The sequence below is a fragment of the Urocampus carinirostris genome, chromosome 7 (genome assembly GCF_059441175.1).
Source record: "Urocampus carinirostris isolate Australia breed hairy pipefish chromosome 7, RoL_Ucar_1.0, whole genome shotgun sequence".
Taxonomy (NCBI): Eukaryota; Metazoa; Chordata; class Actinopteri; order Syngnathiformes; family Syngnathidae; genus Urocampus; species Urocampus carinirostris.
The window spans coordinates 36,748,613-36,767,514 of NC_142355.1; the positions used below are offsets into that span (position 1 = coordinate 36,748,613).

The window sequence follows — 18,902 nt, forward strand, 5'->3', positions numbered from 1 at the left end:
TCTATCACCTCCTTACTCTTAATAATTGTCCCAATTGTTGATTGGTCACAGTTATATTCATTAGCGATGGTCACGTACTTTGTTATCTCAAGCTATCATGTTTTTTTCTTCTCCCTTTAGCATCACTGCAAGTCTTGGGAACCAAAGCCTAACAAATGTAAGTTTGTGAAATTCGGGAACTGAACAAACAGAGAGAAAGGCATTGTGGGAGGTAGTTCAGCCTATAGAAGATCAGCATTATGCATTATGCCATGACGCAAACCAATAGAAGACCACAGTTTTCGATGACGCCGACCAATAGCAGACAGGCATTTTAGAGACATAGCATAATTTGTTGTGTTTTGGGCTACGTCCAATTTTTTGTTGTCGATGGTCGACAGTTGGGAAAATGCAGAAAGTGGGGCCAAAAATATGATCTTATTCCAAATTATAATGTTAAAAATTTGTAACTTAAGGACAATTTTATGGACTATATTGTTGTATTTGACTGCTTTTTTCATGCAAATATTTCACCGTTTCCTGTTTTATATTTATTTAAGATATATTATCTCGTTTCTTTCGTAAAATAAGAATAAAATAATCCTCAAAGTGAGGTCTCCGTAACCCAGGTTTTGTTGCTAATCGTCATTGCGACGGCGTCATTTTCTCGAACAACAAAAAGAACTTTGACTACATTGTAGTTGTCGATATCCTCCGTTGTATTTGGCGCCCCCTCAGTCTTCCGGCGGCAGTGCGGGCGGATGATTAGCGATGCTAGGGCGCTCTCGGGAGAATTCAAGCAGCAGCGGCAGCATGACTAAGTGGTCGACTCAGCAGCACAGCTTGATTGCTTCAAGGACTCACTGGGGACGGCAAAACGAGTAGGAATTATTCCGGCTCACTTTTATCATCACTCCCTTCATTACGTTACTAGTACTCCTAGCTTTATTAAAGTGACAGTGTGTAATAATTCATGACTAAAACTCGGTGTAGCTTTGAACGAGCAAGGGTAAATTTCAGCCAGCGACTGCAACAAACAAAAGATTGAGCGAGCTGGAGAAAAGCTAATAGCTGAGTTTGTCATAGCTGACATGAGTGGCCAGAGAAAGAAACAGTGGAAAAAAGTCAAACAGGACTTGCTGGCAGGGTTCCGTTGTAAAAGGCGAGTGACACTGAAACAGTTAGCAGTATCTACTAGAAATGACAGAGAGGGGTGAGCCATAACCTGCAGCCAAATAACTAATGTGAGTGACTAGAGAAGGAATTAGTTGGGAAAATAAAGCAGAAGATGCCTGAATCCCGAACTCGGTACTATCGGTTGCATGACCAGTCGTGGCAGGCAAGTGACAACAAAAGAAAAAATAGGCGCGGTTAACAATGACAATAACGTCTATCAGGGATCTGCAGCTTGCATCCAAATGACTCAAGTAGGTGGTTAGAGAAGGAAACCGTGGAGAAAAATGGGAATATGCCTGACTTTTCCTTGGCAATGTCCGCTTGCCTGACCAGCATTGCCAGGCGATTGATAACCAAGCACATAGGCAGGAGCAGCTAACATTCTTGATAGCAGCTAGCCACAGTTTCCAGCAAAGTGGCTAACGCGAGTGACTAGAGCAAGAAACAGTGGGGAAAAAAACTAAAAGATGCCAGAAACACAGGACTCGGTACTGTCTGCTCGCATGAGCAGCCACAAAAGTCAAGTGACACTGAATGATGAAGGAGGAGCAACTTACAATAAGAAGAGCATCGAGTAGCAAGTCATAGCCTACAGATAAAGCGGCTAATAGGAGTGACTAGAGAAGTAAACAGTGGGGAATTAGCAGAAGATGCCTGAATCACAGTACTCAGCGATATTTGCTTGCGTGAGCAACTTTTGAAGACGGGTGACCCTAAAGGATGAAGCAGGAACAATAACTAGAGATGTGTAAGCCATAACTAGCAGTGAAGAGCCTAACATGAGTGACTAGAGAAGGAAACAGCGGAAAAAGAGGAAGATGTCTGATTCACGAAACTGAACTGTCAAAGGAAAGTGTCATTGAAAGATGAAGCAGGGGAAATTAAAAACAACAATATTCGGGGCACCAAGTCGTAGTCGGCAGCAAATGAGTGGCTAGAGAAGGAAACCGTTGGAAAAGTGGAAGATGCCTGAATCACGAAACTGAGCCATGGAAAGCGAGTGTCATTGAAAGACAAAGCAGGAGCAGCTTAAAACAGCTGCGATCTATGGTCATCTGCCAAGTGCATATGAGGGGCTAGAAAAGTAAACAGCTGGAAAAGTGGACAATGTCTGAATCACGTAACTGAGCTGTGAAAGAAGAGTTTCATTGAAGGACGAAACAGGAGCAGCTAACAATAGCGGGTCTGCGACCAATTGGCTAATATGAAGGGCTAGAGAAGGAAACAGGGGGGAAAAAAAATCAAAGGATGCCTGAAATATAAAACTCTGACCATCACATGCAGGGCTTAGCTATAGTCAAGTCAATATATAAATATATATAAATTGTATAGGAAAAAAAAAGGATTTTGAAACCACTAGGTGTCACTACATTGTAGACACTGGAACTTTAAAACCATTGCAACTGGTAATACGACGCCAATTAGCATCAATTAGCCGAAAGCAAACATCTTTGATTTTGACAAAATGCATTAACATCGCGTTGATCTTTGTACCTCATCCAGGCGAGGGTCCGCCCCCGCCCCCGCCCTCAAGGCGGAGGCCAGGAAGGGCAAATTGTGGGCGAGGGGTATCTTCCTTTTGAGGGCGAGTGTTGCGTTTACTTGCTGCGCCGACAGCAGGGAGTGCCATTGAGCCACCGGCCGGCGAGGGTTAGCTAGCATGTCGGCCCAATGCTTCAACTGGTTTCCTGAAGCATCGCAACCCAGGAAGATCTTACCCGTAGGGTCGTTGGGCGTCAATGGGTCGTGGTCCCACACCGAGATCACCAGGTTGACGCGCTGTTAAAGGGATTATAAAAGACCCTTTTTTATCTTTCAATGAGGCACAGAGGTGTAGCGTTCCGAAATTTTCCAGGCGCCATGGATCTCGAAAACGTAGATTTCAGAGCAGATAGTTTGACCCTATATCCCCCAGAGCTGTGACGTCACTGGTTGACAACAAGATAGAGATAGATAGATAGATACTTTATTCATCCTAGCAGGGAAATTCACATTTCCAGCAGCATCCCTGAACTGAGAACAATACAATAGTAAAGCAAAAAGAATACAATATACAAATACCCAATGTGACGTGAAATGCCCACTGTAGCGTGTTATATATAATATCTAATTAGTGCTACACAGAATACATATTGCAATAACATTCGGCAATATGCAATGTAGGGTGTGTGGTTTAATGTGGGCTTTTACTCTGCCGGGTAGAGTTAAAGAGCCTCATGGCATGAGGAAGAAAAGATCTCTTCAGTCTGTCCGTGGTACGAGACAGTGACAGCAGTCTGTCGCTGAAACTGCTCTTCTGTCTGGAGATAATGCTGTGTAGTGGATGCGATGGATTGTCCATGATTGACCGCAGCTTTTCCAGTGCCCGTCTCTCAGCTACTGTTGTCAGGCTGTCCAGCTCTGTGCCCACAACAGAGCTCGCTTTTCTAGCCAGTTTATTGAGACGAGAGGCATCCTTCTTCATGACGCTGCCTCCCCAACAAGCTGCCGCATAGAAGAGGGCGCTCGCCACAACTGTCTCATAGAATATTTTCAGGAGCTTTTTGCAGATTTTGAAGGAGGCCAGCCTTCTGAGGAAGTAAAGTCGGCTTTGGCCTTTCCTACATAGAGCTTCTGTGTTGGCAGTCCAGTCCAGTTTGTTGTCCAGCTGCACACCCAGGTATTTGTAGGTCTGGACAAATTCTACACATTCTCTTTTGATGGTTACAGGAACCGGGTGAGTTCTAGTTCTCCTGAAGTCCACCACCGTCTCCCTGGTCTTGGTGGTGTTCAGGTGCAGGTGGTTTGCGTCGTTCCATCGGACAAAGTCCTGAATCAATTTCCTGTACTCCTCCTCCTGCCCATTTCTGATACATCCCACGATCGCAGTGTCATCGGCAAACTTTTGCACATGGCAGGACTCAGAGTTGTACTTAAAGTCCGATGTATACAGAGTGAATAGGAAAGGAGAGAGCACGGTCCCCTGCGGAGATCCTGTGCTGCTAACCACAGTGTCCGATGTACAGCCCCCCTGTTTCACATACTGGGGTCTGCCTGTCAGGTAGTCCGTAATCCATTCTACAAGGTGTAAGCTAACTCCCATCTCTGTCAGTTTCCTACTCAGTAGCAGAGGCTGTATGGTATTGAAGGCACTGGAGAAGTCCAAAAATGTAATCCTCACAGCCCCCTTAGCCCTATCCAGGTGAGAGAGGGATCGGTGTAACATGTATACTATAGCCTCCTCCACTCCCACCTTCTCCTGGTAAGCAAATTGCAGAGGGTCGATGGCGTGACGGACTAGTAGCCTCAGGTGGTGCAGCAGCAACCGCTCCATGGTTTTCATCACATGTGATTCAGAGCGACCGGCCTGAAGTCGTAAAGTTCCTCAGGTCTTGATTTCTTTGGGACTGGGATGATGCAGGATGTTTTCCACAGCTGAGGGACCCTCCCCTGTTCAAGGCTCAGGTTGAAGATGCGCTGTAGAGGGTCTCCCAGCTCCGACGCACAGGCTTTCAGCAGTCGGGAGCTACTCCATCTGGACCAGCTGCCTTGCTGGGTCGCAGCCTCCTCAGCTCTCCACCTGCTGTCGTGTACAGCGTGTGTTCTTTTTTTGCCTTTGTCTCCTTTTAGGTACGTGATTGTGACTTTTCCTTTCTTGTTTTTCGCAGCATGTCTTGCAACTAATATACTATTGTCCAAATAGCTCCCCGTGAGCGTGCGGGCTCCCGAAGGCTTCCAGTTTTGTTTGGTCTATGTTAGCCCCGTCAGCAGTCGGCTAGCTGGCTTCCCTGCCGCGGGTTCGCGTTTGTTGCCGCTGCGATAGTTTTTTTTGTCGTTGGGTTAAGGTTATCCTGACTGCTTACTGTATGTTTTCAGTCAGTCAGCCTCTCGTTTTTTTCCGCTGATCAGTTTTGGTTCATCCTCTATGGCAGTGTTTTTCAACCCTTTTCGAACCAAGGTACACTTTTATTTATGAAAAAGAGGCACACCGTCCGTCGAAAATGTTTGAAAATGAAGTTATGTCAAATATTTCACTGTACTACCTTATAAGCAGATAATATATAAAAAAATGATACTTAAAATAAAAAAGAATGATGTGCTTTATTTATGTTTTTATTTCTACATTGCAATTTTAAACCGCTTTGTTAAACAAATTAAGTTATTAAATGTACTGTGCTACCTCAAGAGCAGACTAGTACATAAAAAGTATAAAAATCTACTGCCACCTACTGATACGGAAGACTATTACAGTTCCTCGTCTGAAGATAGCAAAAATACTAAATAATGGCTGGTTGAAAAACACTGCTCCATGGTATCCCACTGGCCTGCCATGATCATTTAGTATATTTGCATCTTGGTTTGTGTCTGTTGCTGTAATGTTTTTATTTGTTGTTGGCTCCCTGTTATTTTGGCTACCTACTGCATGCTTTTGGACAGCAAGCCTTCTGTTTTTCCTCCAATTGGTCCCAGTTAGTCATTTTTAGCAGCCGGCTAGCCTGCCGTGTCCCGGCTGGTTTAGCACCTGTTGGCTTTCTGTGTGTTATTTTGGCTGCTTGCCATTTGTTCTACAATCTGCGACACAACGCCTACTCATTCTCCACAAAAACTAGCAAAACTGGGCTCGAATGACTTAAAAACCTTTTGCCTAATTAACATGTAAATCATATGGTTGACTGGCTCGCTAGGGTGCTGGTGTTCCTCATGTGACGTCAGAGACGAGACAGACTGTCTTCAAAACTCGGGAAAAATAATCGGAATATACCAACGACATATAAAAACATGTACTATATTCTCACGTTTGGTACATTTTAGAATTTGGGAATCCCTCTCAACACAAAGACATCAAGACGGATAGAGGCGGAGGGCAGCGCCGCCTCACCTGGATCTGCGCCATGGTGACTTTGAAGACGAAGGCCTCGTTGTAGTACGGGTTGAGCGTGTTCTTCTTTACGGAGGTTTTCTTTTTCTTCCATTTGCGCTTGTCCAGAGAGAGCTGCAACTTCACGTAGGGATCTATAGGATGGGGTGAAGCATGGCGGGATGGAAAATGGCTTCCACAAAATATGTCGTTCCAAAATTGATTTTAAGGTTAAAATACAACATTTTTTTTAAATCCACACTTTAAAAAAAATGTTATCAATTGCAAAATAATCATCTTAAATGCTTAAAATGATTTTACGAGAATTATTCTCACTAGATCTGTGAAAAGTAAATTTCTTCTTCTGGGGGGAAGCATGACAGAAAATAATTGAGAGGCACTGAATTATAGTAACATGTTCTAAAACCCAGTTGGACCAGAACTCTATAGAACTGAAACACAAGAAAGGAGTGAAGACCCAATCACTGCTACGCACCAGAGTTTCCGTCCAAATCGGTGCTCTTGAGGTTCTTGGCCTCCAGGATGACCACAGTCAGTTTGCTGGACGTTGGAACGTAGCGGAGGGACAGGCAGATGTCTCCTAAGTTCTCGTCCTGCTTCAGCAGAAAAAAAGGCAATTAATATCCAAAGAAGGCATCGATCATGTCAGGATTTGGTCCCTGCAGTCCCTCTTATCCCCATAAGATGGCAGCTTTATCCCATTTTCCAATCTTCACTTTTCCTCTCTCCAGGTGTTTCTATTTTGACAATTGGCCATTCGTGCTTTAAATTCCTCGGGGCTCCAACCTCACTTTGCTTAACAGGTTAAGTTCTGAAGACTTTCAGTCACGAAAATGAGAAGTTTTGCCTCCCCCGACCTCCTCCTTCATTTCACTCCATGTTCCAGTTTCTCCACTCCAAGACCTGTCACTCCAACCCTCCTCCTAAAGGTATTCCCACGTCTCCTTTTCAAGGCCCATGTTGGGCGCCACTTATTTTGGAGAGAACGTCGTTGGGCGTCGCCCCAAAATATACGCAGAGAGGAGATATGGCGAAAAGGGAACACGCTTTATTGCATTTGGGACACGTTCAAAGTTCCAGACGTTCAACATTGGCTTTTATAGTGTTCTCAAATAAAGTTAAAATACCTCGTGAAGGTCATCCGCCCCGGCTCCTTCAGCATATTAGCTAGTGACCTCTTGCAACAACGTCATCCCACGACTTTCACCAGATACTTACATACTTATCATTAGTTATCATCCACAGTCCACAACAAATTCTTTCAACCGCAAGATCCACTCTCAAGTCTCCCTCTAAACGTTTCCCTCTTTGTCTCAAGGCCTGCCACTTCAGGTCTTCTTAAAGGTATTCCCAAGAGATCCCCTCTCAAATCTCCTTCTCTGCTATCTCCATCACACATCCCCTTCTCGCCAGTAAATTTTTTTGTTGTTGCTGTTAGAATAAATGCCCCTTCTAGGGGGGTTAGACCACATACATCTTTTGTGACCGCGCTTGGGTCCGTTTGACACCTCCTGACAGGTGGTTTTTGTATAACAAAAAAAAAGTATTCTGATATTCCATTTAAATTTGCAGTTGGAGTGCTCAAATTTGTCTCAAGAAGATTTCAAAATCTTTTCAATGACCTCCAAGTCGGCAGGTTCTTGAAGATCCCGCCATTCTTCAATGACGTGATTCCAGTCCACGTCTTCCAGTTTTAGACGCAGCTCCCCGATGATGTCGTTTTTGGACAAGCGGTCAAAGTCGAAAACCTGAAGGACTGCCGTCGATTTTGCCAAGTTCGCCTTGGAGATCTCTCGAGAAAAAAAACATAGTAGAAACTGTCAAATTAGAGTCTTAATTTCTTATTTACAGGTAGATGAAATTCTGGAGCTTTATATCATAGCAGTCTGAAATACTATCTACGCCTACATGGAGCTCTGGCAAAAATTAGCATTAGTATGTCTAAAGAGCGGTACAGTAAACCCCGATATCGTGATACGATAGGAATCGGTTCTAGCGAAATTGCTGTATAGCGAGGGATAGAAACCTATACGAATGTAGAGCTAATGTCTTCCAAACCCTTGGTACTCCAGATAAAAACAAAGATGACAAAATAGTATTTCATAAGTAATAGTTATGTGTAATTTATGTGTACAGTATCGGATTAAGTAACATTAATAGATATACATCTAAAGGAAAAATCAAATTTAATTGACCTATGGTGTGACGTTACTTGAGTTGGTTGAGTGGAGTAGCAGGTGGATGCAGGGGGGTGAATCTTAAAACTTTTACTTGCAATGATCATGCCTAAAGAAGAATTCCTTGCGTTAATTACTTAATTTTTAATCATAGTCTTTATTGTCGATTGGTTACAGTCATATTCTTTCTTAGTATTTATTGATAGCTTCAAGCTTTGTTTCCATGGTTATCCTGATTTTGCTTCTTCCTTTAGCATCACTGCAAACCCTGAACCCAGAGTGAAAAAATACAGTACAAAAAATACAATAATGTATCGCTGTAGATTCCTAGCCAAACGAAGAATCTGAAAGGCATTGTGGGATGTAGTTCAGCCAATAGCATATCATCATGTTTATTCAGCCGTGATGTCAACGGATAGCAGACAGGCATCTTCGAGACAATTCAATTTAATAACTTTGTCGGGCCAGAACGTTTTGTAGACCAGGCGGGTTTTGGAGAAACTTGAATTTGTACGTGCAACATTATTGATACAGATTGGAGAAAACGCAAGAGTCTGTTTAGCCAATCAGAATGCAGAACACAATGCAAATTAGTGAAGTAACGGAACCAAGTAAAGCGTAGCAAAGTTTCACTGTACAGTATGATGAAAGTCAGAAACATTTACTTTTAGGAGATGGGTCAAGAAGGAGTTAAATTGGCATAAGCGTGATCTTGTAGGTCAGGTCTCCAACATGGTAGATGATGGCACCATGATGTGACTCAGCTGTGCCTGCTCTTTTGGCACCAACTGCCGCGGGTTTTGATCGGCTCCCTGTCAGTATTTGAACCTATTCCTGTCTGTCCCCCATGGTCAGTCCGTCTGCGAATCTCCGTATATACTAGCCAAGCCTTTTTTGACCCTGACTCACGCCTGTCCCGTTTTTTGCTCCTGTTTGTCTCCTGCTACGACCTGTTTTGATCCAGACCACGTCTGCTCTCCCGTCCCGGTTTACGACTCGTTTTCAACCCCGACCACGTCTTGCTCTCCCAGTCCCGGCTACCGGCCAGTTTTCCGCCCCTGACAGCCCCATCGCTCGCTTACAGAACACTTCCGGGTTCGGATCACAATCAGAGTACGAGAACGACTTGCTTCCCGCACCCAATCGTGGGCGCAGGCCGGGGGTGGGCAAACTTTTTGACTCGAGGGCCACAGTGAGTTCTAAAATTTGACAGAGGGGCTGAGCCAAAAACAGATGGATTCAGTGTTATATGAATTACATACAGGATTTGACCTATTAATGATTCATTTACTTACATTTCAGTTGAATAAACACAGCAGGAAAACTCACCATCAGTTTCAGTGGGAACAGTGTTGTTGATCTCCCTGTTTTGTCAGTGCATCAAAGTCAGGAGTAAGTTTTGTTGTGGCGATTTTCAGGATAGATCCAAGGTGTTGGTCAGTTATCCTGGATCTGTGACGGACTTTTTTCATGTTCATAACACTGAATGTCTCCTCACATACATAGCTCGAGCCAAACAAGGCCAGCATCTTCTGTGCTGTCCTCCGTAGGTTTGGAAAGGTGGCTTCCTTCAGTGAAGCATAAAAGTCGTTAAGTTTAAGAGTGAACTTTTCCTTCAAGGTGGCGTCAGACTGACTATCGATCAGTTCCAATTGCACCTCATGTGGGCCTGTTTCAGGGTCTTGTGAGAAGGGCCAAGACACGAACTGAAGTGACTCATCAATGTTTTCAAAATCAGAGAACCGGCGACTGAATTCTCTGTGCAGGTCATCCAGTGATTTTCTGTATTTCTTTGTATATCGCGTGGCCTCTTTCTGAGTGTCAAGTGTGGCGAAATGAGTGAAGGATGTGTTTGCAACTTTACTGGAGAAAAAATGAGCTGAGATTTGAACGCTGTAACATGTTTGTAAATGTCGTGCACAGACTGATCTTTCGCCTGCAGTTTCACATTCAGCTCATTCAAGTGTGAAAATACATCCACAGCAAATGCAAAATCACAAAGCCAGTTCTGGTCTCGTAGCTCAGGAAATTCGTCAGATTTCTCATTGAACTCTAAAAATGCGCCGATCTCCTCTTTCAGGTTCCAAACGCGTTGAAACACTTTTCCAAAACTTAACCAACGGACACGAGAGTGGTAAAGTAAGTCCTGATGATCCACATCAATATCCTCCAGGAACATGATGAACTGACGATGATGGAGTCCCCTCACGCATAGTTTTACAACTGGATTTGCAACATGACTAAGCTGTAATACAGACTTGCAAAGTGATTCCTGATGGATAATACAGTGAAGGAAAATAGCATCCAGTTTAGGGTTTTCCTCTTTCACTTTATGCTGGAATCATTTCAGCAGCCCAACGTTTTTTTCTGATAAATTTGGTGATCTGTCCGTCGTGACATTGGCAAGTTTACTCCAAGGTAGTTTATGTTTCTCGATTGCAGAAACCTGGTCATACAAGTCCTCTCCCCGCGTTGTTCCCTTCAGGGACTCCATGGTCAAAAACTCCTCCGTCATCTCAAAGCTGTCATTTATTCCTCGGATAAAAATTAGGAGCAAAAAGCTTGCCTTGGTAGTAGCTGCCCTTTCTTGCGCCGACAGCTTGCTGGCATAATTGGAATGCTTCATAGCGAAGTGACGGCTAATATTGTACTCCTTAAAAACCGCGACACTCCTTAAAAACCGCGAATCTTACAGCCTTTGATTGGACTTTTTTGGAAAAATATTTTGTTGTCCATTCAGGTTCAAAAACTCGGCACTCACTGTCGACTTTTCTTTTCTTTGATAAACTCATGTTTGTTTTTAGAAGGGGGAAAGCTTTACCGCGGAAACCAAGGAGAGTGCTTCTGCTGGGAAAAGCTTAACCGCGAAGAAAAGTGGGCAAATGCTCAAACGCGCCATCTATTGGTGAAATGAGGGCATTACCGGGGAAGGTAAATGAAAAAGGTTTGCCGGTATATTTAGATATAACTGGGATATGTTTGGCGGGCCGGATTAAAAAGACCAACGGGCCGTATATGGCCCGCGGGCCGTAGTTTGCCCATGTCTGGCGCAGCCCTTCCTCTCTCTTTCAATAAAACTTGTGGTAAACGTCTCGCAAGTGGGTCCTGTTCTGGTTGTGACACACGTAGCCACCTCAAAACACCTGGTTAACCCACTGACAGGTTATAAAAATAGCTCACCAGTGATTTATTGTGATTTTCTAGGACATTTGTTTTAGTGATTGACTAGGCCTATGTTAATTCACAACTTCACAACCTGGTTATAACACGGAAACATGATAAGTGTTGTTTTCGGAACATGAATCAACCTCGCAGCCCTTCGCATCAAAAAGGTGGGTGACCCGTGTCGTAGGCGGTACCTGGAAGTTGAAGGTCTCGTCGAAGGTAGCGTCCAGCGTGTTCTTCAGGACTTTGGTCTCGCAGGTCTTGGTCTTGTCCGGCAGGAGGTAGACCTTGACGTAAGGGTCCGAAGTTCCTCCCACATCCATGGCCTTCAGGTTGCTGGCTCGCTTCACGCACACCCTCAGCTAGGCGGGAACACGGAAAAGTGAGCATCCCTGCCGCCCGAATAGGATTTTGGTTACCTCGGAGAGTTTGGCGTCGAACTCCAGCGAGTAGAGCAGTTTTCCTCGCGGTTGCTGGGTGGCGCCGGAGTTACCGCGACCCGAACCCAGCTGACACAGATGAATGAGAGTGGGAAAACATTAGGAATCTCTTCATAAGCACCATCTCTGCTAAAACTCACTCGCGACACAGTCTCAAATGACGGCGTCAACATCAAGTACTAAATTTTAAAAATTTGAACGAAAAGGAGTCTGATTCGCCTCGATAGGATTCGAGTATTATTGCTTACAGTTATTCCTTTGCTGTATCCCGGGTTATTATCGTGGTTTCACTACTCGGTGGATTTTCAATGTACATAGTGTTCAGTACTCTGAATGGCTGAACAGAGGTACAGGCAGAACCAGCCCACACCTTCCTGGGGCCCTAAGCAAAATGAGAATTGGGGGCCCCTATTACTTGATCATTAGCATCCATGCTAGAACATATTCCATGTTCCAGAGCAAAATAGGATATTGCGTCCCTGTTTTATGCACTTAACTTGTTATCTAGCTTTGAAGTATTACTGTGTTTTTTTAAGGTTTTTTAGCATTTATGAAGTCAGATTTTATTGAATTTCTGTATTTTCTGTAGTGTTACTGTAGTTTTATTTTATTTTTACTATTTTTGTAGTATTTCCGAAGTCATTTTTAAGTAGTATTTCCATAGTAGTATTTATTTAGTATATCTGTAATACCTTTGTTGTATTTCGAAAGTAGTTTTTTTGTTGTATATCCTTTGTATTTTTATGTTATTACAGTAGCTTTATGATACTCTATAATTATTGTTTTTTTATATTCTTTGTACTATCTCTGTTGTATTTGGTAATATTTCCATATAAGAATGTTTGTTGTATACCTGTAGTATTTTTGTAGTACAGTTTTATAGTGGTTTTATTTTTGTAGTATCTTTGTGAGAATTTTTGTAGTATCGCGATAGGTGTAATGTGCAGTATTTCTGTTGGAAATCTCTAGTTGTAGTATTTTTGTAGTAATATATCTCTCATAATTTTTTATATTGTACTATGTATTTAGATCTTTTTAGCATTTGAGTAAAAGTATGATTGATGTATTTCCAAAGCAGTATTTTAGCAGCATTTTAGTAGAATTTTTGTCCCATTTCTTTTGTATTTTTGTAATATTACTGTCTTTTTGTAGTATTTTTGGAGTTAATAATTCTGTAGTACTATTTTGTAATCTGGTATTACTGTAGTAGTATTTTTGTAGTAATTCTATACTATTTTCAGAATGAAGGCAAAATAATATATGACGTCCCTGTTTTTAAGCACTATATTTTGATTTGATTTGATTTAGTAATATAGTTATCGTGTAGTATTTTTGTAGTATTTCTGTAGAAGTATTTTTGAGTGGACACATAAAGTGACAACGTTGGCACCAAAAAAAGTTAACGACTCTTGGGGGCCCCCAAGTGGTTGCGGGGCCTTAAGCAGCCGCTTAGCTCACTTATGCGTCTGGGTATTCTATTGCCAACAAGATTAAACCTATAATCCCGCTAAACTTAACCTAGCGCTCTATTGTGGCTTCCTGGTGCTTCAACAAAAATATTTGATAATGGAAAAAAATTGTGTCTGTAGGAGAGAACCGAAAGGTAAATGCAGTTTTCATCATGTCCACATGACGGCGGGGAAGTATCATATGAAGTAAAGGGGATTTATAAAGCACAATACTAGTATTTGTCAAACAAATACATGAAACCTGTAAATTGAGATTGTTCTTGAGTTATAAATAATAGATAGAATAAATAAAAGTTTTCTACTTGGCAATTTTTGACTACCGGAGCACCCCCGTGAAAAATGAGGGATGACTGTACTTGTTTGGAATTCATTTTGTACTTGCCTGTCCCTAAACAATAGACTCAAGTTTTATTTATGTAGAAATGTTTTTACTGACCTAACACTGTGCCTATTTGTTATTTTTGTACGAATCCGAAGCATGTTCAATAAAAGACATTTTTAATCAACCCATTTTTCTTATGTTTATTAGCATTTTCCACATGATCGAAACAACTTCATGCTAAATTTAAGAAAAATCTAACAATTATTGTTGTGGATTAACTGTAAATCAGCAGCCTTTGAGTTGACAATAGCCTATTGTGTGCAGACATCTGGCAGGATGTTATTGCAAGAAATCACAAGTTGTTGACTAAGCGAGCTGAGGCCGGAAAAAATACTTTCGATTCCGAGAAAAACATTACGTGATCTTGTTCAACACAGTATAAAAGCCAAGCGTCTCTTGGGCGAATTTGAACGTAGCTTGAATGAATGAATGTTGCCGAATAAAGGATGTTCCCTCTCTGCCATATTTCGTCTCTGCGTATATTTTGGGCGATGCCCAACGACGTCCTGTCCAAAATTATCAACTTTTCAAGTCATCGTATGTTGCAGCCCTAAAATGCAAACGACAGGAACGGAAAGTGTTACAGTTTTTCTCACTGTCGTGCCGTTTTTTTCGCCGTGCAGCGGGAGTTTGACCAGAGCGTCCGGTCTCTTGCGCCGCCTTAGCTTGCGTTGGATTCTGCAGCAGCACACGCAGCACGCCAGGAGAAAGATGAGGGCCGCACCTCCCACCGCCAGCACGTAGATGGCCCATTCAGGTACTGAGAAAACAATATTGTTTTGAGTCAAATTTCTGTTTCGATATCAATGATTGAAACGGTCTTTTTGCTTTCATACAACTTTTTTAAACTAAAATGTAGTTAGTTAAAAATGCATCCATTCGTACATTCAATGTCATGAAGAAAACCATCGCACAATAAATAAATACAAAAATCTATTTGACAAGGAACTCCGGGGTAAACATGTGAATATTTTAACCTTTGGATGCATAAATGGGGTTAGAAATGAGCCCAATTGTCAAGACCAGAACGGAGACAGGACCCACTTGCGTTTTGTTTCTCAGTTTTATTGGAAGAAAGGAAAGTGTTGCCCACACGATCCGGTGATCGCTGGGCGCGGGAGGCAGGTCGCTCTGAACGCGAAAGTGGGAATTCCGTGGCGAGCGATGGCGGTTTCGGGAACGGAAAAACGGGTCAGTGGCCAGGACAGGAGAGCAAAAACGTGGTCGGGGGCGGACGGGAGTCGTAAGCCAGGAAAGAAGAGTAGACGTGGTTGAGGACAAAAAAGGTCGAAAGCCGAGACGGGAGAGTAGACGTGATCAGGATCAAAGAACGGGTCGAAGCCGGGGGACAGACAGGAGCAAAAAATAGGTTGGAGTCAGGGTCGAAAAAAAGGCCTGCCTAGTGTAAACTGAGGTTCGCAGACGGACTGAGCACAGGGGACAGAAAGGAGTGGGTTTGAATAGGGATAGAGAGCCAATCAGAGTTCGAGGCAGTTTCCGCAAAAGGAGAGGGCAAAGGTGAGGCATATCTGTAATCATGACACCAATATGCGTCTCCAGAGCCCCAGGTTTCTGACCTCTGCACGAGGGCATATTCAAAGCAGTTTCGCTTTGTCTCTGTAAATATAAAACGTTATCTAAGGTTCAGTCATCCCAAAAGGGATCAGGTACAAATATAACGTAGTGAGTGTTTTTGTGTGTTGTGTGGGCGTTTTACTAACACGGGATTTTCTTAACGATCTGGTTCAGGACGTCACCGGCTGAGGTGTTGGTACCGAAAATGGTGTTGGTACCGAAAATGTCGGAGATGTCCGGTAAGGAGGGGCGAGGAAGCAGCAACGACATGCTGAAGATGAGAGATCAGGAGCTGAGACGGGAAAAAAAAAAAATTAGGTTTCCATTTAGCCTCGATAAAGCTTAATTTTCAGAGTTCTGACTTCGACCCAGGCAACGTAGCGGGAAGCGTCAAACAAGACAAACGTGTTCCCTGCTTCTCTAGCTTTCACGCACATTTGCCAAAGTCAACATGAAGGTGACTCACGGATGAGGCCGAGACGAGGACCTGGTTTTCTCCTGGCGACTGCAAGCCAGGTCCAGGGTGGTCAAGTGACGTGGTCAGCTCCCCCTTTTGATGGAAGGGATCCTGTTTCAGTCCAAACAAATCCTAGTCTTGACTGTTATGTTAATTTCTTGTTCAATATTCATATTGGGCTTGCTATAGACCAATGTTCCCTCTAATTTTCCACGGGTCTGAGCGTTCACACAAAGTCGGTGAGCAACAATTGAAACAACAGTGAGCAACAGCAATCCCAAGTGTGGCAACTAAAATCATTATCAAACATGTCCAAAACTTGACATCGTGTTACATTTTGCAGAGTTTCCGGCAATGCAAACTCATTTTTCACTTTTGAATTAATTGACTCATGTACGATTGCAAAGGTTGCAGGTACTACAAACGTCATTTGTTTTTACAATTCTTTCACAAGATTTCCATTTCCTTTTTTTTCTGGTATCTTTTGTCGCATAATACTAAACATTTTTGGGGGCTTAGTTAGTTGGTTGCACGATACAGAACTGTATTTAATTACATTTTTTAGTGGAAGTTCTATGTTGGCAAAAAGATGAAAATGATTTAAATGGAACACAAACTTTTTCTTGCTTTTCCCTGTTTTTTCAACTTTATTTTTAAAATTCCTTTTATTAAAAAAAATGTTATTGTGTTTATTTTTTCCCAGCTGTTACTTTTTTCTTGCTTTTTTGTTCTCCATTTCCTTTTTCCTTTTATTTGTTTCTTTTTCATTTTTTCGGAATTGTTCCTTCTTTCTTTCTCTTTTTCTCTCCTTTTGTTTTTTTTCCCACCTCTTCACTACTTTTTCATTTAAGTCATTTTGTGCATAATTCTAGATAATATTTGGTTGTGTAGGGATTAAAGAAGCAAAAACAACGTGAAGAGCCGTTTGGGACCCGAAAGAGCCGGTTCTTTTTAGTGAGCCGAGCTGAAGAAGCCGGTTCTCAAAAAACTCTACTGACTTTACTCAACTTCGTTCTACTTCGACCTTGACTTCCAAATACCGCATCTAGAACACAACGTCAGGGGAACCCTTGTATTTTTACCTTCATGCACTGCAACTTTGACTTCATTCGCTTCTTATTAGCAATTTCGAGCCATGATTTTTGTGAGCTGGCTAGATAGTGCTTTGGGAAGTCTTCATTGACTTGAAAAGTGCTATATAAATGCAGATTATTTCATTTCATTTTCTTGTGCCCAATTGCGTACACACGCAGCTTAGAGGGAACATAGCTAAAGACTGTCATCTATACAGCCCAGGACATCATGGGCTGCGCTATGTCCAGTCTGGACAGCATTGTCAACACGTTATTAATAATCATTTTCACCCAGGCCAACACCTTTCTGACCTGCTCCCCTCTCGCAGACACTGTATCTCCCTTAAAACAAAGACTAACTAACAAGCTCAGAAGTTTCTTAACTCATTCAGTATGAATGAGTATTCAGAAGCATTGTCCGTGAGTGCCAAAACTCAAATACATTTTCTTCCCTTTTATTTGGAAAAAAAAAACATCCTAAAGGCTTTGGTGCTGCTGATCAGTTAGTATCAAGACTCTGGGAATGATTTCAGTATAATAAATCACCACGAGATGCCAGGAATGGCGTTGATCAGATCTTTGCCCACAAACTGTGGAGCCCAACTTCTTCGTGTCGCTTCCTCTATTCAGCGATTGAGAGTTTGTGGGCGGCCCCTGAGTGAGGTATCACAAATGCAAAAGTCATAAGTTTCAATATTTTCAAGAAACTTAAAAATGTTCAACTGTTGCTTACTAAAGAATAGTAAAAGCTAGAAACAAACTTTTTTTAAGGGACATCCAACACAGAGGTTTGACATTTAATAACATATAATAAATATCCCAAAATGTAGGTAACTGTCAGGTTCAACCCAACACTTGTAACCAAAACCTGCATACAAAAAGACACAGAGAATTGTGTATGATTTTACTTGCAAGGGAAGTGAACGGGAAAACTGCTTCAGTTACAGTCCTCCAACTCACTCCGAAGCAGTCTTCCTTCTGCTCAGGGTTGGGTAGGGTTACTTTAACTGGATCACTTTCAATTACTTTTGGATTACTCCAATACCAAATATGCTAATAAAAGACAAAAGAAACTAAATATGAATAAAATTATGACTCACAACACGTGGTAAGCTTTCTCTCCTGGCTTTGATCTCTTTGATCTTCGGGAAAACTAACACAAAATGCGACAGAAACAAAATAAAAACAAATCCAAACAGCTTGCCAACATCATTTTCGCCGTTCCATGTATTCTGTTACTCCCCAAGCCTGCATAAAATTTAGTAATTTTATTCATATTTAGTCAATTTTGTATTTTATTAGCATATTTGGTATTGGAGTAATCCAAAAGTAATTGAAAGTAGTCAAGTTAAAGTAACTCTACCCAACCCTGATCCTAGGTCAGGTTTATAAAGCTTCCATGAAAACGTGAAGAAAAGCAACATTTCATTTATTCTACAATCTAGGAAACGTCATAACATTTTAAGGTTAAATACAACATAATTCAGGGGATCTTTTGTGGGGCTTTTAACAGCACCTTGGCACGTCATTTTGACCCCTAAGACGCCAGGAGGGTTAAAGCCACAAGACAGACAATGGAAATGTTACCTGAAGGCTTGATGTCCAAGTTCTGAACTGTTTTTTGCCTCACATTTCAACACTCGGTCTCTTCGGCTTGAACTTGCAGCATCTGCGGCAACTCCTGACCACGCCTGCTCAGCACACTTGTTACTCAAATAAAGGCAGAGTATTTTTGCCTCAGGGTTGCACTCAAACTAAAAAAGCCTTCAAAACGTAGATCACATTTAGAAAAGAAAAAAGTGCAAAAACGATTTCTTACCTGCAGCCTTCCTCTAAATTTTGGTCTTGATTTTCTTTCCCCTTTGTGTTAAGAGCCGGCTTGCTCGTTTTGGCAGAAAATGTGAAGCTAAAAGTGTCATCCGCCACATTCGTAAGTCCAGCTCGAGTGTCTGTTGTTTTTGTTGTTCTGGTTTGAACAAGGCTTGACGAAAAGGGCTGCCTGTTTTGTGACCCATGGACATGACCAGGGTCTGAAATAACGTCTGCTTATATTCTCACGCGTGAGGAAACTGCACACAGACATATCCTTACCAGGAATCAAGCCAAAATCTCAGCCCCATAAGATTCAAAAGAAGCTAAGAAAATTGATGA

General features: G+C 42.3%; 1 protein-coding gene across 1 annotated transcript; it reads right to left on the reverse strand.

Moving 5' to 3' along the window:
- Nucleotides 1-738: 738 nt before the first annotated feature.
- syt8 (synaptotagmin VIII) lies at nt 739-15,491 on the reverse strand. Its single transcript, XM_088340639.1, has 10 exons — nt 15,368-15,491; nt 14,243-14,406; nt 12,124-12,132; nt 11,775-11,864; nt 11,550-11,717; nt 7,636-7,803; nt 6,489-6,606; nt 6,014-6,147; nt 2,650-2,934; nt 739-842 (listed from the first exon to the last, which is right to left on the reverse strand). The coding sequence occupies exons 1-10, from the start codon at nt 15,489-15,491 to the stop codon at nt 840-842; spliced, it is 1,263 nt and encodes a 420-aa protein (XP_088196765.1). The 3' UTR covers nt 739-839.
- Nucleotides 15,492-18,902: the final 3,411 nt, after the last annotated feature.

Excerpts from the sequence above, each read along its gene's own strand:
- syt8 (XM_088340639.1), bottom strand. The coding sequence starts at position 15,491 with ATGTCGTTGCTGCTTCCTCGCCCCTCCTTACCGGACATCTCCGACATT. Across the intron at positions 14,407-15,367 it reads GATCGTTAAGAAAATCCCGT|TACCTGAATGGGCCATCTAC; the intron begins GTTAGTAAAACG and ends TTGTTTTCTCAG. Across the intron at positions 6,148-6,488 it reads CGATTTGGACGGAAACTCTG|ATCCCTACGTGAAGTTGCAG; the intron begins GTGCGTAGCAGT and ends CCCATCCTATAG.